The sequence below is a fragment of the Balaenoptera musculus genome, chromosome 6, assembly GCF_009873245.2.
Source record: "Balaenoptera musculus isolate JJ_BM4_2016_0621 chromosome 6, mBalMus1.pri.v3, whole genome shotgun sequence".
Lineage (NCBI taxonomy): Eukaryota > Metazoa > Chordata > Mammalia > Artiodactyla > Balaenopteridae > Balaenoptera > Balaenoptera musculus.
Window position 1 is genome coordinate 50,478,159 of NC_045790.1, and position 24,501 is coordinate 50,502,659.

The 24,501-nt window shown below is 40.8% G+C and overlaps 1 protein-coding gene across 9 annotated transcripts in view; it reads left to right on the plus strand.

Moving 5' to 3' along the window:
- Positions 1 to 17,780, plus strand: part of BNC2 (basonuclin 2) — a 417,278-nt gene extending 399,498 nt beyond the window's left edge. For 8 of the 9 annotated variants that reach the window (XM_036855921.1, XM_036855919.1, XM_036855927.1 and 5 more), the window contains one exon: positions 11,345 to 17,780. In XM_036855921.1, the coding sequence (XP_036711816.1) occupies positions 11,345 to 12,005 (661 nt within the window). In that variant the 3' untranslated portion in view covers positions 12,006 to 17,780. Of the gene's footprint in view, positions 1 to 9,706; positions 9,741 to 11,344 lie in introns of all 9 variants that reach the window. The other variant, XM_036855928.1, reaches the window with a different exon arrangement.
- Positions 17,781 to 24,501: the final 6,721 nt, after the last annotated feature.

The window sequence follows — 24,501 nt, forward strand, 5'->3', positions numbered from 1 at the left end:
AACCATTGGTGCCAAGTGTGAACCTTCTCTTTGATTGCTAGTTAAATCTGTCCAGATTTAAACATGTAAACTTCTTGATTTGTATGGAATAAGACATCTGTATTTGGTTTATTAAAACCTGCTGATGTCTCCAGAACTAAGTTTGTTCCTATATAGGCCTCTGGGTAGCTGTACCTAAAAAGCAAAGATGTATAGTTTTTGCTTGTCTGATTACCTGACTTCCAGCCCTGTACAGGTGTGCAGGAATAAATTAACTTGAGCTACCTCTGATGAGCCACTGCATACATTAACAGCAGAGGTGAAGATGCGAAAACATGCTACCTGCCTCCTGTTAGCACCTTCTCAGCAGCGACATCCATTTTTTCCATCGTTCTCTGTGTTTGGAAACTTATAGAGAACTTTTCTAAAGAGAGATTTTCAGTAAGTACACATGATTTCACCAGGCAATACCTCTAAGAAATGAGCCACTTAGCACCAACTTAAGATAACTATTAGTATATTTGCCCTAATATAATTAGCTGTCAAATAAAGCGTGTTAATCCTCTCCAAGTACAAGAAGAGAACATGTTAAGGCGTCAGCCTTTTCATTTCCTATATTTTTGCCATTCAAACTGCAGCTCTCCTTTACCAGAATTCTTTTAAAAGGTGAAGTTGTGCAGGTCCTCTGACTTTTAAAGGAAGAGTTTGTTTTTTTTTTTTCTTCCCTGTTACTCTGTTTGGTTTCACAATACAGCCAGGAGATCAGTAGGTCTTTTGTACTTCCCTCCATTACTTTCCATCAAAGGCAAACAAACAAAATAAATCCCCCTTCTGAATAATTGCTAGGCGTGCCCTCCTCAACCGAAACTTTGGTAGTAAGATAAACTTCGGTGTCATTCCTGTCTCTGGACTTCTTTTTCTATCCTGGGAGAAGAGCAATGAGCAAAACAGTCTCCTTGTATCATGGGGAGAGACTCTGTCAAGCCTACAGTGAGCCTCGGATCTTCCTAACGACCTCCTGCTGGCCCAGCTGGATGTAAGACAAGCTCATTTAAGCCTCTGCTGACCTTTCACTCCTCCAGTCCAAGAACTACACCAGTCACTTCCACCAAACTGCCTACAAAATAGACAACAAAGCTTAATGGCAGGCAAAGGACTTTCTCTCCATGATACAAAGAAATTTTTACAAATTTCTATTGATGGGAGTAACATTCAATCTCTTGTGGCTACATAACTTCCTCTGCACAAACGTAATGCTTCTGTAATACCCTTTATCCCTTATCTTCCCTCAAAGGGAACAAGCTACTGCTCTCGCCAGTGCAAACTCGAAAATTCAGGCAAAAATAGCATTTAGAGCAGAATGCACGTACTGAATGCACAGGTAGTAATTTTCATGATAGCACCACTTTGAAAGGGTCATCTTCCTGATTTCCGTCTCCCTTGGGTCCACCACCGTCCACCCGATCCTCTGATAGACTTTCTCTCGGTGTGATTCTTTCTCATCATTATTCATGTGAAATATTTGTTTTTCTAGATAGTCTTTCTTTTCTTTTTTAAAAAACATAGGCCGTTTCTCACCTGGAAGCAGGTTATAAGACTTCACACATATATTAGTATTTGCTTGTATCAGTCCTGGGAAGATGGGCTCTCTCTTAAGGTGAGAGGCTTCTGCCAGCTCTCTCTTGTTGTGAATGATCATTTTTGTTGTTGTTGTTCTTGTGCTAAGAAGAACACAGACTTTTCTTTCTCTGTTGAAATTTCATAGTGAAGGTTGGGCTAGAAGGCATTTCTTTTTTAAAAAAGCCTTCTCAGAAATAATTTAATGTTTTTGCCGTAAGACTCCCACAAGCTTCAAATAAATGAATGTGGCAGAATATAAAAGGAGTTTACACTTGCCAAAAAATTACAATGTCATAAAAAAGGGATTTATTAACTTTAATTCTTCAGTGCCAAGATGTGTGTGTGCGTGCACGTGTGAGAGAGAAGCAAGCTGAGAAGGAGGAGAAAAGAATGCTTTTCAGGAAAGAACAATTTTTCTTCAGTTATTTAACATAAAACTACACTTAAAAAATACCTAGATTTTATGTCCTAATGCTAGCTGCTGGAATTAAAACAGGAGTTGTAAATTCCTGGTAAAAAGCTGTTATGCCTGAAGTGTTAGTGATCTTAACTCTAATGCTTTATGGAGTTTATTACCTCTCTTATTAACTAGGGGGAAAAATGTTACCTACTTCTAGTTTAATTCTTTTTCTTGCTTGCTCTAATTATTTTGACTTTACCTTAGGAGAAAAAAGCCAAGTGCTTCTACCCAAACATACGTAAGTGGCGCCTCAATTTTGCTATTGCATATGTCAATCTGAATTATTACTAGCTATTCAGAAATTATGCTAACATTCTCATCTAAATGCATCCACATAATGTATATGTGTGTTTATACGTAAACACCCACATAAATAAGAATATCAAAAGACAGATCATCCTTAATTGCCAGAATAGACATCTTCATCTTAGGAAGTGATGTATGAAGTTACTTTAGCACATGGATGGGGAATAAGATTTTTTCAGTCAAAGGAGACAGATTTGGGCAATGAGAACAACAGACCTTCAAAAGCAAGCCTCTTGGGTCTGATGGCCAGCTGAGGGGAGCCGCTCTAACTCTGCTGCCTTTTTAGTCTGCTGTGTCACTGAGGGGGCACTGGGGGGTCAGTCCGCTCACTAGTAATTGTGTTTTACAGACTTCTAAAGCAATTGGCTCAGTCAGTCCCAATTCAATAAAAGTGGAGAGCAAGAGAGAGAGCACTTTTGTTCTATTTTTTACTTGAAATTATTTCATTCAGCAGTCTGTCTTTTTTATTACTAGGACTTGACATTAGCACTCCAAGCTATATTAGCATCCATTTCAGCAGTTCAGTAATGGTATTAAAAAAACACTTAACTTCAACGGTGAATGGTTGTATGACAGTACCATAAAAAATCCACATTAAAAAAAAAAAACTTACGTATTTGTCCCAGCAAATTATTTTTCACTTGTTTAATTAACCACTTCAAAGCTATGTTCTTGTGATGGGTATTCACGAGAACCTTCTTGCTCTCAGAAGCAAGCAGTCAGTGGTGCTCTGTTGATTAGGCAATCGGGAGAAAGAGGAAAGGGAAATCCAGTGGGGAGAGGGTAGGTAAAGATGCTGTTTACCCTGTAGTTAGATTACCTTCCATTCATCAGCAGAGATGGAATTGGCAACCTCCGAGCACCCAAGGTGAAATTCTTGGATTCTCATGCATGGCTGGGATTTGATTTTGAACTCGGCACTCTCCAAAGTTGGGAGCAGAGCCTAACTACTTTGGCACTGCAGTGCGCTCATAAATGACTACATTAGGTTCTAAATTTTGATTAAACATTCGGTAATTAATCAATGGTAGACACGAAACAGTTGGCAAGGTCCAGAGCTGCAAAATGTTTAAGACATAAAACATTACGAAGCAATTAGAATATGCTCCTTCAAGAGAAGGATTGCCTTCAATAAAGAGGTAAATGATAGCATCCTGCTTATTGTGGACGTAGGCAGCCAGAGCAATATGATAAACTGCTGGAGATACACATATCAGTAATCATCCACATTATTAGGGCCATTAATCATAATTCCAAAAATATGACAGCAGCAGCCAACTTTTTGACCGATTTTGCTTCTGCCTGTTGGCCATTATAACTTCGCTAATAGACTGCGGAGCTCCTGTGCGTGGCAGTTTGCATTGAGAATGGAAGGTTAATTATATTTGAGCTGCTGATTTCTTCTCTCCTTGGAAAAGGCTTAGCACTTTGACGATCCCAGGAGCTCACTGTTGTTAACCCAGTAAAAGTACTCTATTGAAATTTTCTTTGTTGGTCAGGAACGAGGAGATGTTTCAAATGAGATAGAAGCGCCAGGCTGGAATAGCCGCTAATGTTTCTTGCTCCAAAGTGATCCTTGGGCAGCAAGATGAATGCAGGGGTTTCTTTAGCTCACTTTGCTCTCTCATTTCTCTTCTGCAGACAGGTAGAAATTTCACTGTATGGTGATACACCAGGTAAATCCCACAAGATTCGTGGTGGTTTCAATATGAATATATATGGAACTAAGAAGTTGGGGAAAGTGGTTCATGATTTGGGGAGGAATAAGCACCTCTTTCATACAAAATTCTGCTTCTGTGGCTATGCTTGTGTGAATCAAAAGTAAAAAGAGAAAAAAAAAAAAAAAGTAAAAAGAATTTCAAAAAAATCACCTGCATGTTGCTAAACGTTGAAATGTTTAGTAGCATAGGTGTGTTGCTGGTTGCTTAACTGAAGTTTTGCTGTCTCAGCTGGTAGTTTTGACATTGTTTAACCAAAGACATAAATTAGATTTTGCACATTCTTTTTGTTCATGTATTTTAAGTAGTTTCATTTTTCAACACAATTCTAGATAAGGCCATAGCTAAGTTTTAATATTGCCTACAAAATTCTGTCCCCCCCCATCTTGGGGAACTCATACATCCCAAATGTTGTCTTTTTAAAAGATCATAAATTAACCATTTTAATGCTATAAAACCTTCTTGGATATTTAGTCTTAGGAAGTATTTCCTTTGAAAAAGATCTCAGAGAAACTGATGTCCCACCCTGTACACATTAGAAAAGACAGCTTATTTTTAAATAGGAGAAGAAATGTGAGCATCTAGAGAAAAATGCATTCTTATTATTTTGGAAATAGGTCTTCTAAACTCTTTGTATAAGACAATAAAACAACGGATGAAGACTTGAGGGCTAGTTCATCCAGGGTAAACATAAATCTCAAAATTCTAGCTCAGATTTATTTGTCCTTAAAAGATGCCAGGGTGAACCGCCTTGCTTTTTCTTACCCAACAATGGTAGTAAACTGAGCACCGTAAAAGCTGCCTGATTGAGAAAATTTCCAAATGCTGTGAAAACATAATCCTATTCACAGTGTAACACGCGTCTCACATTACAGCGCAACAGGTTATCTATCGAATAATCAGCACCATCGAGAAGCCTCGATGTGTCAGATACAACTCAGAAGTAAAATGGTTAGGGAACAGCGTTGGATATCAATTCTGCACTTAACCTGAGCATCCAGCATAGACGTTTTCCATCCACCAATCTGCCTTCCTAAATGCCATTACTACATTAACATTTTTTATGCATTCCACAGCAATGACAAATTGTTTTGTAACCGTAGTGCCAGATTTAGTATGCGAGAGACACGTCCACCTCTGCCAACAAACCAATAATTCTCACTAACATCTTCAGAGTTACAACATTTATAAAGTTGCAAAGTGGAGTAAACAAACCATCTGTTTGGCTTTTCCATATATGTCATGCTTTCTTATTACCATATTACGATTCATTTAGTAAACAAATTTGGTGATTTCGTTCACGTCAAAGTTAGGTCGGAAGCTTGAAGATGATTAACATTCCCGGGACAGGCACATTAATACATTGCTTCCTCGGCAAAGTTAAATGGCTTCTCAGGAGAATCGTCCCTTGTTGACAAGATGAGACTGTCAATTTTGTTCGCCTGCCACGTTAGGGGCCGTAAGGGGATGGCAGGCTCTGAGAGAGCCGAGTCATGTAGGCAGCATAATTCACTGTGAATTGAGAAAAGAGGTCTAATTCTGATAAATGGTCGACCCCAATACATCCTACCTGTTATTACAACAGACGTGCCGTATCTGTGCAGTAAATTAGCTAAACCCCTGAAGAGTTTGGTGGGAGCTTATCTTCAAGTGAATAATTTGAATGTAGAGGGAACTGTCTGCGTGACCAGTATGGATGATTTGTTTTATATTGAAAGGGATTGAAGTGACTGAATTTCATACTTTTAATTTGCAAGAATTTGCTTAGCTTTTATTTCTTGCATTTATTATGTACTTCGATACTTCTGGGGGTCTTTGGAGCATTGTTCACTAGAATTTTACATTGAATTTCCTGAGCTAGGGATGGTTTTTGGCTCTTTTGGAGAAAAATCTTTAAATATTAGCCTATTAGAGCAACTACTTGTTTTACAGAAATGTATACTAACAAAAATGTCGTTTACTTCACAGGGCTATAAGACAGCAATTAATGATGATACAAATATTTTTGAGGCATTAAGGACAACAGATAGTGTCATAGCAATCAGATAAGAAGAGAACTAATGAGGGGCAGAGGTTTTAACTTTTCATTTCTGTGGATGTGGCTAGCAGATTTAATTTCTGACCAGGAATATTGACTCAGTATCCCACAATACACTCAAACCCAGCGTCTAGATTTTCCCAGATTGTATATAAATAACATTTCTCTGCCCCATACACACACACATACACACGCACCCCATATATATAGTCGTATCTGCTGTGTAGACATCACTGTGATCATTCTGGACAATATAATTTGAGGAGAGTGTGTGTGTGTGTGTGTGTGTGTGTGTGTGTGTGTGTGTGTGTGTGTGTAGTGGCAGAGGTGAGCAGAAAAAATAAAGGCAAAAGCTCCAAAATGGAGCCTCAACTCCATTTCACCTGAGGCATTGTAATTAATTATCAAGTATTTTGTTTCAATTCACTAAGTTTAGAATGGCTCAGAACTGATTAAGAATTAAGGTTAGATTCAGCTTCTCATGTAACCTGTAGCTTGATTTACTATCCCCTTTGACAACCACATTCTGATTTTCTAATTTGGTCATGAGACTTTTTTTTTTTTTAAAGTTCCTTCCTCTCAAAACGAAAGTTAAAATCTCAAAACGCTTTTTCTTTTCAATGTATTTAATGTGTTTAATTTTTATTTTTATCATTAAACATTGCATTAAGTTGAACTGGGCACTTGAACAAGCTTGGAAAGAGAAACATGAGAAGAGAAAAGCTCAAGACAGGACTGACTTTCTCAAAAGGGCACTTGCATTTGCTTGACTGTGTTGGATTTGGTGTCTTCTGTGGTTGCATGGTAAAGTTTTCTTCTTTCTTTTTTTTTAAACTGACATATAATTGACATACGTTTTCATTAAAGAAACCGAAAAAGACTAGTAGTCCACTTTAGTCCAGCTAGAGTACTTCCACTCAGCATTTCATGGAGTAAGTGTGGCTTTATGACCTCCCCTATATCATACAGGCTTCATTACTTTTTTGCTTTTGAGGGTCCTCTTAGTTTTCAGGAGGCTTTTGGTAAACTCAGTACAGAGAGTAGGGAAGAGTACAGAGGGTCAGAGGAAACATTTGTGATTCCAAGCATAGGCTAGGTTATAGGACTGTGTCATGCCCTAATTATATATCATTACCTTGCACCACAGTGGGGTGTGATAGGGTCAGAATTATCCTCTGCTGTATTATCAGTGTCTTTTCTTAAATATTCGGTTACATGCTTCCAATCTTGGGATCATTGTTTTCTCTTCTACAATGTATTTTGGGGAAAGTTTCTGTAAGGCTGCATATCATTGATTGAAGTCAAATAAATGTAATTATGTCTGAAGTGCAAAGCATTCCACTTGAGCTGCGAGAGACTTGAGGTTGAATAAGGTATAGCTTACGTTCTTCTTGAAAGTGACCATCTTGGGACTAAATTTTGGCCTACTCTCTTGACGAGATCCCCAGTGAGATCAGATCCTTCCCCCTTCCACTTATCAACTCACCTTTTCTCTTCATCCCAGTCATTTTTGTTTTTTCTGTAAGAGGAAGCTGCCTCCTCGGAGTCTGGGTATCACCTGCCTAATCAAAGCAAATAGAAACAGCTTTTGTACTGTTGACATTCTTATAAAATATAGTAAGTTCTAGTATGGTTTTTGTTCATGATTATTTTTTCCTCTTTTCTGGAGATAAATATTCAGAACACTAGGTTTATGTTCTAGAGAAACTGTCTCTCTGGAGAACTCAGAATTGGTTCCTTTCTGGAGTCCCCCTTCTCCCTCTTACAGACAGCTGCCTACTGCTTCCCCTGCTGTGGGTCCTCCCGTTTCCAGCACTCTCTGCTCTTCCTCCCATTTTACGATCCTCTTCCCCGTACGTCTCATAGTCCGTTGGCGTGACTTCTTTCTGTGTCTCTTCCGTCTTCCCTTTCTTTTTACCTCTTTGGTTCTCTGATCCAGGTAAACTTGGAAGTTGCTGTTAACCCCAGGTGTTTGTCTCTCCTCCCTGGGCAGTGTTCTCTGACAGTTCAGGGTTTGGATTGACTGAGCCCAGGTCTCTGTTAACATCAAGTGCTGCCTTTTGTCCATTCTGTGGAGGCTGAACCTAATAACCTCTTGAGGCACAGGATCAGGACTCTCTAAAGAATCTGTCTTCTCTCCCTCCTTCTCTTGCTTTGCCTCTTTCCACCCCAGTCGTACTGGAGTTACTTAGAACAAGCCCACCATCATGAGAGTGGACCAGTAAGCTTTCCACAGCACGTTCTTCCCCTCCCCAGTTCAAGTATTTTGCATATGGCATTTAGGAGGATTATTAAACAAAAATGAAACAGATTAAGAAATGAACGTAAAAGAATCAATTCTCTTGAACTGTGGTTGCATAATGGAAATCGACTACCACGAATGAACCCGTGTACTGAAGTTATGAACAGCAGAGCTAATGCACTGCCATGAGTTCATCTTTATTATTGCATTACACCTGAATCAATTGATAAAGTAGCTTTTTTTTTTAAGCAAGGGATGGCACTTAATTGAATAAAAGCCAATGTAATTATATTAGCAGAGGCCAACAGTACTGCTGACAGCGGAAAAGGGACACTGTTGAACAGAGTGCCAGAGCTGGTCTACACATTTCTGCACATTGTTTGGTTGACAGATATTGAGGGCTGGTACATCATCTAATTAGATTACAGATTTCTATTGCTGTAAGTGAGAAATGAAGAGAAACATCTCTTCCTGGTAACATAGCAGTGGAGATGTGCAATTTCACAAGTGATCTTCGGAAAGATGTGTCCATCTGGGGGATCAGTGTGTCCTTTTGTCGATGTTAATTTATTCTTCCTTATTCAGTGTGTCTTGATGTGACTGCTGTGGGTCTGGCTGCTGTTTTCTCAGCAGTGAATCTAGGAAGTGGTAACTGCAGATGTGTGAGAAGCAACGGAGTTCTAGATTAAAGTCATCGCAAAATGTGTGCTTGTGAAATTAAGAAAGGGAGGGGAGGGAGGGTGTTAAAAATAATACACAGAGGGGTAGGACTTCGTGAGCTGCTTGTGGTTGGCAGATTGTTTTATCAGTAGATTGTTTGACAGTATGTACTGTCACTCTATTTCCACATTCCTGTAATAACTCTGGTGGTGTCATACCTACATGTCAGGGGAAAGACTTCACAGTAGGCATTTCCTGCACTCTGCTTAGCAACCTGCACTTGGAGTCATCTGCCATCTGACACCAAGGAGACGGGGAGCGACTGTGTCAGAGCAGGGACTGTGGGGACCACTTCTGTTTATCATTCACATATCTGCACACTGCATGCATCTGTGCAGAACTCATTTATGGATGATGATGATGCTGTGAATTTGGTCTATCTTAATTTGATTTATGATTTTTTGGATGATGCGGCTGATCTGAAAAATCATCAAGACAGCATATGAGATGATCGCTTATGACAGAAAATGATTTTGTGATCAGAACATTTTAAATCCCTATGTTATTGTTTAAGTTTTTTTTTTAAACCAGATGTCTAGAATGTGAATTTGTTTTCTCTCTCTCTCTCCTTCTCTCTCTTTTTCTCTGTCTCTCATTCTTGCTTTCTTTTGTGATCGATTTAGCAAAAGATTAGAAAGCTGATCTTATTATCACAAGGTAAGCTCAGCCTTCCTAAGTGCAGTGTGGAGAGGGCCGCCGCCCCTCTGCCCCTTCAAACCCGGAGTGCTGTATATTGTCTTGTGTGGAAAGGTGGAGGAGTGTTTCCCACCTTTCTTGTCTCTGAGGCACATACCTCTCAACCATCTCTAAGAAATATTAGCCATGCTTGTCACCAAATGGAGTGACTCATTTCGGTCTTCCATACTTTTTAATTATAATCAGGAGGTCTGTCGAACTTGATGCTGGCCATTCTAGGTCATTTCTATTATCAATTTCTGTTATCACAATTACGTCTCGAAGATGTAGAGCTTCTGCCATTATTGAGAAGCTTTTATGTATCTGTATATTTATTTACTGGTTTACTTTTTGGAAGGGTAGCCTTCAATTTAGGTACGTGTCAAACGTGAGCCTTTGCAGGTGGAGAGAGGTATATGCCCAAGGGCACTTTAAAAATAAATGGGGGATATAAATACAAAGGCAATGTTTTCAGACAGATAATAACCTATCAGGCTTTGGTAAATCATGACATCCCTATGGATGCTCTGGGATAAATCCTATCTTTTTTTTTTTTTAATGCAAGCAAAGCATTCAGTGAGTAGAGTAAAAGTTTTGCTTGTCTAAGAAGTACGGACTCCAGTTGTTAAAATAGAGGGACCATGTGTTATTATCGTGCTTGATTTTTTTTTTTTTTTGTATTTATTGTGTGTGGGGTTTTTTCTTTTTTGGTCCCTTTGGGTTTTTTTCTGTTGTTGAGTGTGATTTTTTTAAAGGGTGGGTGGGTTTTATTTAAAAAGCCAACTTCTTTTTTTCAGCTTTTTTTTTTTTTTAAGAATTAAATTTTAAAACTTAAATTACTTGAAAACATTTTCAACTCTAAAATGTAGCAGCTTCTGAAAATAAATGTATTTTACTGTTAGATTTAGCTGAGATCCCAAACCATTCTGCAAAAAGGGATTTATGTTTAAAGACAGTCTGTAACCCTACTTCAAATTGCTAACCTTTTAAGCTAATTGTTTTTCCTACCTAAATCTTGCAGTGTAGGAAGGTGAGGGGGAACAATTCATTATTTTGTCAAGTGAACCCTAAATTATCTAGACCATTTACTTTTTTTAAAAAGGGATCCCTTTTATACCTCTAAAAGTGTTTGCTGTAGAAAAAAAGGCTTTCGTTTTGTTTTTAGGTAAATTCAAATTGTTCAGTTTAGACAAGCAGAACGTTTCCATCCTTTTATCCTATTTAATGTATTTTTTCAAATCTCTGCTGTGAGATTCTCTGCAGCTGATGCTGCTACAGCGTAAAACGAACAGAACAATCATTCAGGAAAAGGTGCATGGGTTTGCATTCATCCCACCACTGAGGAATTTTACTCTCTTATAAAAATTACGTTAATGAAAAGCTCCCCTTATTGCACTCCCCACCACCACTTACTCCCAAATCCTGAGGATGTGGGGAAATGTTTGCTTTTACAGGGGTGTCATTAGCAATGAATGTGCTTATGTGGTGCCTAGTGGAAGCTGAATCCATTTTAAAATGCTCTCCTTTTTCTCACCCTCCCCACTCCCTGTACACCTACCCCCCCCCCTTCCCTCTTGTTTTCCTAGACACAGTGCCAACATCAATCTCCATCGTAAACTGTTGACCAAAGAACTCGATGACATGGGCCTGGACTCATCGCAGCCCTCCCTTAGCAAGGACCTCCGGGATGAATTTTTGATGAAGATCTATGGTGCCCAGCACCCCTTGGGGCTCGACGTCAGGGAAGACGCCTCCTCTCCCGCGGGGACAGAAGACTCCCACCTGAACGGGTACGGGAGGGGCATGGCGGAGGACTACATGGTCCTGGACCTGAGCACCACCTCCAGCCTCCAGTCCAGCAGCAGCATCCATTCCTCCAGAGAATCCGACGCAGGCAGCGACGAGGGGATTCTCCTGGATGACATCGACGGGGCGAGTGACAGCGGGGAGTCGGCGCACAAGGCCGAGGTCCCCACCCTCGCTGGCAGCCTCGGGGCTGACGTTTCAGGATCTCTGATGTTCAACAGCTTGTCCGGGAGCAATGGTGGGATCATGTGCAACATTTGCCACAAGATGTACAGCAACAAGGGGACCCTGCGAGTGCACTACAAAACCGTGCATTTGCGAGAAATGCACAAGTGCAAAGTCCCCGGTTGCAATATGATGTTCTCCTCTGTGCGAAGCCGGAATCGGCACAGTCAGAACCCTAATCTCCACAAAAACATTCCCTTCACTTCAGTAGATTAGTCTCAGAAAGGACACTACAAATGCCAGCTCTCACCAGATGGCCTACGTATTTGAACTGCCATAGTCAGTGTGTGCTTGTGTACTTGGGATGGTGTGTGTGTATATGTGTGTGTGTATACACATGTATGCCTCTGTGTCTACGTATATATATATATACACACACACACGTTTTCTTTTCTTTAGATACAAAAAGATAAACACTAGGTGCTTTTGAAGTTTTTTTCTCTTTTTCCTTTATAGGTCGGATCTTTCATTGGGGGGTGAAAACAAAGTACCCTTTAAACACATATACACACATACACACATACAAGCGTGCAACTAGCCCAAATTTTGACAGAATAATAATTCTTGGTCCTCTCCAAAGAGACAATTTGTTGTGCCCATGACTGTTGCCTGCGAAAAAATAAAAGGGAGGAAAAAAAAAGAAACAAAAAAGGAACTCCTTACAGTTGTCTTTTGTGAACTTTAAGGTTTTGAGAGAATCTTCAATTAAAGCATGGCAGATTCACCTGTAAATATTTAGCCTTGAGAGGCCAATGATGTAAAACAGTTGTATTGATGGTTGTTTAACTCTCTTGTTTAATTTTTACAGTTACATCAGCTGTTAGATATACAGGAAACAAAATAGTTTGCTGGCTACTCTATTCATTTATGTTAGCATTAATGCACATTTTTTAAGGAAAAAAAAACCATGGTCTTGTTTTTACTACCTGCTAGATATAGTGATAAAGAGGTGCTGGCATGCCTTACAGCACAGATCTGATTTTTTAAAATGTCCTGTCCTAGTACATAAATCCAGTCATGCACTTTTTTTCATACACTACAAGGGGATGTGTAATATCCATGCTTCTTTTTTATCCTTAAACTATTGCCATACTTCAAGTAAGTGTCTTTTTAAAAAAATTCACTTGTATAAAAATGGTCTGGTCAGTATAGGGCACAGATGCCAAACAAAAGTATTAGTGTTAACACAAAACTGCCAACTTTGCACAAGTTTCCAGAAAAGAAAATACAATTAGTCACTCAACATAACCACAGGCCAATTTGTCGGCCACCAGAAAACCGCTTTAGAAAAAAACACTTGGTGATTCAAGTGCCGAATGTTATTACAATCAACACTGCAACCTTCTTGCTTATATGTTAAGTTACATAAAAGGAAAACAAAATTATGTGGTGTGAAACAGCTAAGGCATTTATTCTTTAGAGGCTGGATAATATTTCAGGATACAAAAGCCCAAATTACTCACTATGGAACAAAGCTGAATACAGTAAAAGAGTCGAGCACTCATTCGCAAGGACCTAACCCTTAATCCTTTAAAAAGAAAAAGTCTGAACTCGGTGGGTCTGTTGTGTGGCTATGTAATTTACTGCACGTTCTGCAGTAGTACTCTGATTCAGGCTGGTTTGATAGACAAAATCAAAGACCTTTAACAGTGGCAGCAGCAGTACTTGGAAGCTTTGCAAACATGTGCTGAACTTGAACTAAGCAACACTCCTTTCTGAAAAGCCAGAAGAAGGGGGTTTAAAATAGGATCTCTCACTGTTTAGTGTTTTGTGCTTCCCCACACGATTTGTCAGAGAGAAATGAAAGCAAGCCTGAAACCAAGCAATCGAGAGTGAGAAAGAGGAGGGGAGAGGATTCTCCAAACCTTTTCTGTTGTGTTTTGTTTTGTTTCCGATGTTTACACATGTTGCCTGAGCTGGTTTACCACATCAGCTGCCTCGGCTACCACAACATACTGACTAAATGATGATATTTACTCAAGTTCAGTCTGCAGCCAAAACCATTAGGGTGTGAGTTGCAGACTGTGTTTTGTTGTCTTTTTTTTTTTTTAAGTGGAGGGGGAAAAAAAAGATAAACAAGGAATATTTTTTGTCAAACAGTACACAGTAATTTAAAGAGAATGTATTTCTTTTCTGCATTTAAGGGCCTCAAACATTTCTCTCAGCAGTCTAAAAGTTAGAAATACCCCCTTTGTCTTAACTTTTAATGTTATTTCCATTTTTCATATGTTTTGTGATTTTTTTCTAGGTCCACATCAGCATTCACTTCTGTTAAATTTGCCAAAGGAAACTGTTAACATGTTTCTCTTTTTATTATTCCTGTAGGATTTATCGTACCTCACAGTATTTATTGTTTCCAAAAATAAGCATCATTAGTTGAGGATTCAGTATTTTTCTTTGTGAAGATTTCACAAATGATAGATTCTTAAAGATAAGCTAGATGTGTCTAGGGGCTTTATCTTTTCATCTCCTTCAGAGCATGCTATGGGGTTCATTTAATTCTTCATTTGTTCTACAGTGAGGAGAGACCAAAAGTATTTGCAGTACAAAAGAAATTATATCAGACACTATGTCTGTTAAATGACAAATGTTTACGGTTAAAAAAGCTGAGGAATTAGTGCTAACCGTTTTTGTTTTCTTGTACCTTTGAATTCCCCAAAGTCTTAATTGCTTTATTTTGGTGTTGTGTTTAATTGAATAGACAGAGATGTTTTCCTTTGTTTGTTTTATACCATATAAGACTCTGTACAGTATGTTTGTGAAAGACTGAACTAGAATAATGAAAGTTTGTTTGCAAACATTTTGGTTCTCTTAGCGTTCTCTGTGTTGCTGCTCTTGCCCTATTATCCAAATGATTCGATTCCAAAAGAGTGGAAAAAAAATATTTTTTGGTATCCCACCAAAAGATTATGGAAACACTAGCTTTGGGAGTGTGCGTAGACTAAATGACACTTTGTTTTATGAAAATAACAAATTTTCAGCCATTTTTAACAGTTACACTCTAGGTTGAAATATTAGAACTCATCTTGTACAAAAATCAGTGTTTACTCTGTTTAATTTAATGTCAACTAAAAGGTCAAAGAGCCCTAATGAGTGAATTACATAGCTGTCAGCAGGTCACAGCAAACGAAACAGGCTTAGAACAAATGTTTGTTACTTGCCACAAACCAGGCTAGTGTGGATAGCCAGTTAGAACAAGCCCAGGAGTAACAAGATTCTCAAGGTAGAAGTTCCCTTGCTCAGAGCATGAATGTGTTCACCTGCCTTTTGTTGGAGAAATGGCAGTGAGTCCTGGACAACTTGCCCTTTTTAAGTCTCTCCCCTTTGCTACTGTTGTGCCTCAGGTGCCCGCATGTTATGGTGGCCTTCTAAGTGGGTGTATAACATTTTCCAATTTAAAGCCTATTTGCTTAAAAGGGACAGGGGGAGTGGACGGAAGTGGTCCATAAGATGGAGAATCATGAAATGTACATTTCTTTTAGTCCCCCAGTGTTGCTTGTTCTTGGGTGTGTGCCTGAGTGCACTGTTTGGACTTAACTCTAAATCTAGTTAAGATGGTGATCTCAAGGCTTATTTGCAAACGGGAAGGATAAAGAGATCAGCATTTTAATCACTGAGCCCTTCATCTTTGCCCACTCATACTCATTTCTTTTTTCATAGGAGTTTCCTATTGTGAAACAGGTTCTGTTCAGCTGCCTCCATTCTATGCCAGCTGAAAAAGGAATAGGGATGCAGTTTTTTTATCCAAGCAGCCTTTTCCCATTTGATTTTAACCAGCATTTTGTCACAGGTACAAAATTGGGCAGTATTATTAACGTGCATGTTTGCTAGGTGGTGTTGAAATGTACTGTTTTGATCATTTTAAACTATGTGTTTGTAAATATCAGAAAGGCTTAGCCTGCTTTAGGGAGTATTTGTGTGTTATGGAGGGGGACGACACAGAGCAAGAATAGATAATTTGGTTTTAAAAATGTGATAAAAAGCGGGACATTCTTTGTTCTGCTATTAATTGTATCGAAATAAGTCAATGCATTTCAGATCTTAGTCCGGCTGCCCAGTTCAGCCTGATGCCTTTTAAAGGTTTCAAAGTGTTAATGTTTTCCTTCTCAAGGTGACAGACATCTTTTGAAATTGTTTTTAGCACAATGGCGCCACTGTCCTTGTAGTGTAATTTCTTTGGTCATGAATTTCCAGGCCCTTCCAGTAAGAGAAAGGCACTTCACTGGTTAACAGCCTGTTAGTATATACATTGCTCTTAAAAAAAAAAAGCAAGCTTTGAATATATCAAGAATGGGCTGGCTATTCCAGAGGCATTCTCCTCATTTTACTCAGGGGAAACCATGCGCTAGGTTCCCACCAAATAAAAAGTGACCTTTTGTTCCCCTTCCTCTGTACACACCCCTGACGTGTGCCAAGCAAATAAGAACGGGGGCCCTTGGCAATTAAAACAGAAAGAAGCCAGTAATCAGATTGAGATGGACATGCTGCTAACTGCCAGCAGTTGACCTGAGCAGTCCTAACTTGCACTTGGTCTTTAGCGTTGGGTTAGATTGACTAACAGAGTGAATAAAGCTCAGCCCTCGTAAGACACGCTCCATCTGCTGTCATCAGAAACAGATCATCCGGAAGAAACCTTCTCTGATCCTGTGGACACACTCCTTTTCTTGAACTTTTCAAAATTATGACAAATTTCAGGGTTTTTTAAAATCACTTATATTCCCCCGAACTTGGAATATTTAGAGGATTTTGCTTTTCCCTCTCATTCTTTGTCTAATGGGAGGGGTCTGAATGAGTACGGAGGGCAATAAAAGGCAGGTGCCAAAGAGAATGGAGGGGATCACAGTTTTTTAAAGCAGAGTGAGGGCTATTAAGTAGAGGATTCGTACCTGCCCTGGCTTGAAGGTAACTAGAAAAGAAAATAGTGAAGGCACTGAAACGGTCACGAGAAAAGTCTGGTGCAGCTCAGCCTAGCAGCCAGTGAGAGCACATTGATGCAGTGCCCCCCACGACCAGGTGCATCACTGAACCCCAGTCTGAGGAGGGAGGAAGGAAGAAAGGAAGGCTGCTGCCTGGAATAGCTCAAGTCCCTTTCAGATCACGGGAGCCAGCTAGGGCAGTTGTGGAGGGGGTGTTCTTTTTTTCTTTTCTTTCTTTTTTTTGGAGTGGGAAGTGATGCTAGAGTCCCTTAGGGAACAAAAAGATCCATTGGGTCAACTAGGTCCTAGAAAAGTCCAATGGTCAAACCAAGCTCTAGTTGTGACAAGTGGAGTTGAAGGGCATGGTAGCCAGCATGGATCTGTTCTTTCTCCATCATTACTGTGGCTTGCCCCCGTAGCCGTGGTTGTAATGCTATGTGGCTAAAGATCTGTTGATCAAAATGTGAGCTCATTCACCTTTCTACGAAGCATAAGAGTAACTTTTCTGTTTTCATATTTTCCCTCCAAGCTGAACTGTGTGTGGTAGGTAGCCTTGCTTATGTTAGCGTTAAGGCCATATCTGCTCTGTCCTATAGTTGGAGAGTTGCTCACTGTAAACATTAATTTTCCATTAGTATTATGTAAATCCAGCTGTAAAACTGACTAGTGAATTAATCTAACATCACTCTTGCCCAGACACCCATCCTTTCCTGTGTCCTCCCATTATCCTCATTCTTCCCACATTTTGCACAAAAATTATGTTTATGGTCATTCGGCAATAACTGGACATCAAATAGTGTCTTTTTGGCATTTGTTGAAAAATCCAAATGCCTAATAACAGGGGGTTTAAAAAAAAAGCTAAGCATTTTTACAAGTACACTGAATTGGATCAGCATTATTGTTCATTATAATGCTATATATTTTTTTGAAGTAACGTACTATAGTTGTCATAAAACTATCTTTATTCTTCTCCTCTGAAGTGTTGTAAATTCATTTGACCTTTACTGCAAAAAAAAAAAAAAAAAATCTTTTCTATATAGTGTATCAAGACAAGGCTCAGTTTGTAACAAATAGTGGACGGTTACAAAACAGGAAGGGAAAAAGCCAGGCTGAGCAGCGAGAAGCTTCAGTTCAATTTCACCTCATATCTTTCTAATAACTTACTTGTCACTTTATTACCTTCCAGTAATGTGAACGCTGCTGACAAGACTGTCACACTAACAGCAGACAACACCCTCTCTGCTTCAGCTCCAGCTCTCCTGGCTACTTATTGCCCTGGCCCTGAAGGGACACAAACTAATAGTGTGCTTTCCAGTTCAGCACTTGGCCATCAAATATAAAAGGATGCGTAATTGCCTGTTTATCCCTTGTGAAGGGGAAATTGAGTACAAGGGCTAGGCTTTCCCACTGAGTTCCCTGATGTACACATATTCACACTCTCTCTCTCTCTCTCTCTCTCTCTCGCTCTCTCGCTCTCTCGCTCTCTCGCTCTCTCGCTCTCTCGCTCTCTCGCTCTCTCGCTCTCTCTCTCCCCCCCCCTCCCCCTTCTCCTCCCAGCACATGAGCACGTACACACACCCACTAAACTGTATCTTTGGTAAGCCCAAAGCTGCCTCAAGGTGCCCTCTCCAGCTATTAGGTAGACAGTAACAAGACTACTTCTTAAGGGTCGGTAGAGACATGCTGACTTTGATGGCATTCTTTGAGTCTTTCGAAACTTAAGTATTGCAATTCCAAGCCCATGCATTTTGGGAGTACTGGGTGTGGCCCTAAAATTACAGCACAGTTTCTGCAAGTCAGTGACAAAAGTGGTATTAGATCGCCCCATATTCTGTAAGGAAAGCATTAAAATGTTTTTCCTCCCCTTCAAAAAGTGCACGTGTTGTAACAAATTGGTTGTGCGTGATGGTTAAAAAAAAAAAAAAAAAAAAAAAATTTTTTTTTTTTTTTTTTTAGTTTTGACACCCATCTGTTAGTCTAAATGAACACGTGTCTTGCCATGAGAACCTCCAAATCCATAGTGTAACAAGACAAATTCACCTTTGTTTTGTTTAATCGCACGGACAATCTGAAAAAAATAATAAGGCACGGGGACTTTGACTTGAATCACTAAAACAGAGACCACCCGATACGTAAAAGTAAATTCTCCACTTTGGGAAAATTTTGGTAAGTACAAGCACATGAGCTTTACGAAATCAAGTGACTAGGGGACAAAAGGTACAAAGGAAGATCACGTGAAAGTGTTATCTTCCCAAACATCTTGAGCCTAAATAGCATGTAGGTATTGGCTGCTATTTTTGTATATTAAACTACTTAAAGGATGGTAAAAGGTGGCTAGTTGGTGGCTAAATGAAGTGCAAGATCTCTGTGTGCATCTTCCTTGGGGAACTAGGGGACTCCATGCTTCCTTCTAACCCTCCAGAAGCAGGTCTGTTAGAAGCTGATGACCGCCCCCCCGCCCCTACACACAACCCGGCTTTGAACAGTCACATTTCAAATCTATTTGTCAACCAAATAAGATACAGGTGGGTGTCATCTTTGATACAAACTTCTGGAAAGAGAAAAGTGGCAGATTTAGACAAGACGACTTACCAGGTCTGTGTTGACAAACCCGTGCTAAAATAATTGCATTAACCAGGGTGAGGACTGGGAAGAAAAGCACTTTGAGTAAGGATTCATGGGGTCAGAGAAAAAGCAGTTGATGTTTTTTTAAGTTCCCCCAGTATGTATATATTACAATCATTTAGCAAACATCTTAAGAGAATCTTAATTAAAAATTCAGCTGCCAAAATTGCACAGATTCTGCTAACTAATATGAGCTTTCCCCCACCCTTTAAATAACAGGGATGCTTAAGGACAGTTCTAATTATTTTAATGTGTTTTTAGCTTCCTTTTTTTAAAAAGACTCTTTGAAGGGAAGGAAGAGCAGAAAAAGGTATTTTAACAAGAATGGAGAGAAGTAGATAGTATAAAACTATATTTCTTGAAGAGAGACTATCTTAAGCGTTATACCAAGACTTTATAAGGCTTCCTGTTGCCAAATGTGATGCTGAAATAATGCACAAGTAAGATGGCAAATCGATCCATTATGAACCGGCTCTGCCCACTTCTGTTACGGAATGCAAGGATTGAGAGGTGACTCGGGGTGGGGGGGACCCTGGATGTGTGAGAGAGCTCCACTCATCTGGCCCTGGAAACGCTTTCCACAAGAAGGGGAGAAAAGCCCAGCCCTCTTGGTAGTCCCCGGCTGCAAGGTGAGCTGACCTGGCACTGTTTCCACAGGAGCCAGGCTGCCCGTCCTTTCCATGCTAGGCGACAAAGCATCCCCCTGCCCTGCCTGTGAATCAGTGCCATGGCCATGAGAAGCGTTGATTCATGAGGTATGATGCTCTTGACTCCCAGACAATGTGCTGAGTTAGTAGGTTCGCTTGAGATGCATAAACCAAGGTTGAATTTTCTTTTTTCATCTAGTACTCAATTTGGAGCATTTTGCATGTCTTTGTACAGAGTAATCCATCCCTCTCATTGTCCATCTTAATCTCCCCTGACTTTTCCATTATCTTTCCACTCCTGCCCTTTCTTCTTCTGATCTCACCCACCCCTTAAAAAAATTCTTCTCTGAAGCAAGAAGGTAGAACACTCCCTCCCTCACCCGGATTTTGATGGCTTTGGAAACGTGTGTGTTCTACCCTGTCCAGGGTTTACATAACGTGGATTAAGTGAATGAGATGTTCTAGCATTATATATTTAGCTTATATGACTAAGATTTATAATATATGGTGCTCTCACTTTCCTGTGCAAACTTTGGTTCAGCTGCCCTGCGGAAAAGTCTTACCTTTTTCCTACCAGTGCCAGTATGAACAAGGGCAGGATTGCTAAACGTGGGTATCTGGAGGTCTGAGGGGTGAGGGAAGGCGGAGAAACCAGGAGAAGACTTTGGTCTGAGGCCTCCCTGGGCCTTTCCTCAAAGGTGGAGGCGAGTCGGGGCTTCAGGAAAGAAAGCTCTCCGTTCTCTACTGATTATCAGGGACTAGGCCTTTTAGAACGAGCAAGATCCCTCACCTGGTTGAGAGAACGCCTAACTTTCTTATTCACCCCAAACCCACCGGTGTGTCTCGCTAACAAAAACATTTGACTCAACCTGCCTATTTGACAGCAAAATTGGCCAAAGGGAATTGAAATCATCTTAAGGAAAAGAATTTTCTCCAAGATATGTCCTCTCCCTCCTCTCAGAGTTTGGGGGTTTATGCTTTTTTCGTTTCTCTTCTCCTCTGCATCAAATCAGCCTCTCTGCTCAGCCTGCCACAGAACCAAAGTTTGCACTACAAAAGGCAGCAGCACCAAGGGACGGGGACAGCTTGCATCACCCTGATCTGATCATTGTGACGTCGGTAGCTTCGTAAATACTGTATGTACCTTGAACAAGGGTTTTGTTTTTGTTTCGTTTTTGGTTTTGCTTTTCGGTTTGTTTTTATTAGTAGTCTGAGGGAATTAAAAGTTTTTATTTGCTATTTCTTTTGTTGTATTTTCTGTACTATAACTGTCTACAGTATGTCTTTTGCATAAAATGCATAAGGGTTTGGGGATGTAAATGGAATTTTATTCATATTTTGTCCAAATACCTCTTGTAATTTGTATCAAAATTCTTGTACAATTTTTATATTAAAGATTTATCAGTCACTGATCTCTTCTTACCTGCTTGTTTTGAAGAAACCTCAACAAACTCCAAGAGACCTCCATAAAACACACCTAGAAACACTTCAGCCCATATCATGACTCACCCTCATTTAAGCCCCCTTGTTGGATAACCCAGTCTTCATTTTGGACTGAATTATGGTATTCCTGAATTCACTTCTTATCAAACTCATCTCTTGCTCAGATGGCAAAGCTGAGTCAGAGCTACAGAGATCCTAGCCAGTCCCGATGGAACCCAGCAAACAGTGACTGAGTCTTTTCTCACTAAAGCTATCCCTTTGGGGATGCTTTTCCAGTGTCTCTCAAGGATTTCTTTTTCCCAAAGCCTTGGCACAAGCTCTTTTAAGGAAAGGAAGACCTTAGGTATCTTTGCCCCTTGGCTTTCTGCAAATATCTTCCACCTTGACCCTGTGAAATCTGTGGACAGCAGCCGACAGAATGATGACTATATATATATTTTTTTCATGCTAGATACTTGTGTTTCAGTTTATATTCTCTTGACAGTGGTTTTCTGCAGACTGCGCTTGTTATCATCTAGAAATAAAACTAGCAGATGGAAAGATGTTATCATCTAGAAATAAAACTAGCAGATGACATCTCCTGTCATACTGCTTGAGGCCAATGGGAAGAGGCATATAGGGTGCTTCTGACTCAGCAACTGTTTCATATTACCCCACCTTTTAAACCAATTCTAGCTAAACATTAGGCTAACCCAGTCGATAACTTCTGCTGGAGTCTCCCTTCCAATGTAGCATTTCCTGTTCTCCGTCCCTGGAGCCACACTTATCCAAGCCTCCCCAGCTTGTATCACCCCCTTCTCCCATTTCCTCTGGCCTCTGACCCAGAGAAACAAGCTACCCAGACTCTCTAGCAACCCCCTTGGCCCCAGGCCTCTGGCCAGCAAGGGACTGGACAGGCTGCTTGTACCTGTCTGGCTGTCATCAGACCCACAGAAAGGAACTGTCCAGCCAGCTTCAGGTACCACTGACTGAGGGTCCCTCTCAAGGTAGCAAAGGTGCCGACCACCAAGCTTTGACGGCGAGCGGGGGAACCCCCCCCCCCCCGATTTCCTCTGAGCACCCACAGACGGTTTCTGGGGTGAGAGCGAAGAAATGAAAGGTGAAACAATTTGGGGGAAGTCAACCTCCACTGAGGCATGTGGTTATTAAATGTCACGGATGTGTTAACGCACCCCTACAGGGAATCCAAGCATAATTATGATCTTTTCATCAGTCATAACACGTCTGTAATTGGCAAGAATCCTCCCTCAAACAGCTCCTTCTTCTTTAAAAAAAAAAAAATTGGGGCTTCCCTGGTGGCGCAGTGGTTGAGAATCTGCCTGCCAATGCAGGGGACACGGGTTCGAGCCCTGGTCTGGGAAGATCCCACGTGCGGCGGAGCGGCTAGGCCCGTGAGCCACAACTACTGAGCCTGCGCGTCTGGAGCCTGTGCTCCGCAACAAGAGAGGCTGCGATAGTGAGAGGCCCGCGCACCGCGATGAAGAGTGGCCCCCACTTGCCGCAACTAGAGAAAAGCCCTCGCACAGAAACGAAGACCCAACACAGCCATAAATAAAAATAAATAAATAAATAAATAAATAACATTAAAAAAAAAAGGCTTAATAACTGGGCGCTGGGCAACAGGAAAAAAAAATTGTTTTAAATGTTACTAAATGGTGGAAATCCTCCTTTTTAGCGAAGAGGCACCCATGAATTCAACTCTTGGCACAAAGCTAATCAGAGCCGCCTGGGTTGTGGCCAGTTGCTCTTCTGAGCCACTGGAAGACTTGCCGTCTGCTAGTCTGCCCCGTGTCAGTTGACAGTATGACAGTAGATTAAGTGCTACTAATTTAATAAAGCTGCTCTGAGGATGGAGCCGATCTATCAATGAAGACCAGAGATGATCTCATGGCTGGGGGCTCGGGAGGGGCAGCTGAGAATATCGAATTGCCTCAAGTAATACTGGGGGGAAATCTATCGATCCTCTGTAAGGTGCAGTTATTTTTAGTCACCTGACTCTCAGGCACCCAATCATTACCCATATTCATCAGAGACATATAATGAACAGAGGTATTGATTAGCAGGGGTAGCTGAAGAGATTTCCCAACAGTGCTAGTTCACATTGATAGGTCTCCAATGGGAATACAAGCCATGCAGCCCTGGAACATAACTTACTCTGTTCTAGGTCCTTCCATCGATTTTATTTTGGGGGGAGAGGGGGAAGGAGGGAGGGACAGTCTTGCACACAGTGGTGCTGCCTTGACCTTTCCCTGAAACCTTCCTTGAAAAAAAGAGAAAACCAACGCACTACAACAGTCAACAAGTACGCAGCCCTTCTCCAAGTTGCCCGCTTCTCTCCAGGCTGGCTGTCCTACCTCATCTCTGATTGCCGTGTGTGTTATCTTGATTTATAGAGATGTGCTCGAAGCTGGGACGTGCCAGTCAGAGCTCAGAGCCATCAGGCAGACGAAGCCTTTTCCCTCCCCTAAAGATCAACATATGGCTTCAGGAAATTATCGTGTTAGGCTAATTGCACCAAGTTGGCATGGTAGGAGCGTAATGAGTCCCGGTTTCAGCACACTGACCCCAAACCCAGTGATGCCAGCGCAGAGTAACTTTCCAAGCATTTTGCCTCATGGCAGGAAACCTCATTGAGCTGCTGTTTGCAAAAGGCATTTGGTTCCATTTCTAGCTTGCGCCCTGATCCTGCACTGCATGCTCCAATCGTACAAGGGAGTTTGCTGTGCGGTTCAGGCGAGCGCTTGTCCTTCCAGAGAACTAGTGGTGACCCACAGGCCACAACCATCAGAAGCCATGTTTTGCCTAATGGGTAACTAGAAACCGTTATGAAAATGCTGATAGGTAACTAGAAACCATTAAACCCCAGGGAGGAAAAAAACTGTGAAAGATTAACACAAGGACAGCTGTAAAAAATAAATCTCAAATGCATCATTAGAAACCAGAAATACACAAAGTCCAACTGTCTGTCATCCACACTGGATATTAGCAACACTTGACTGGGATATTAATGAAATGCTGTAGGAACTTGAAGTCACCTCTTAACCACTGAAGCTGGAGGCAAGTTTTTCTTTGCTCCAGTCT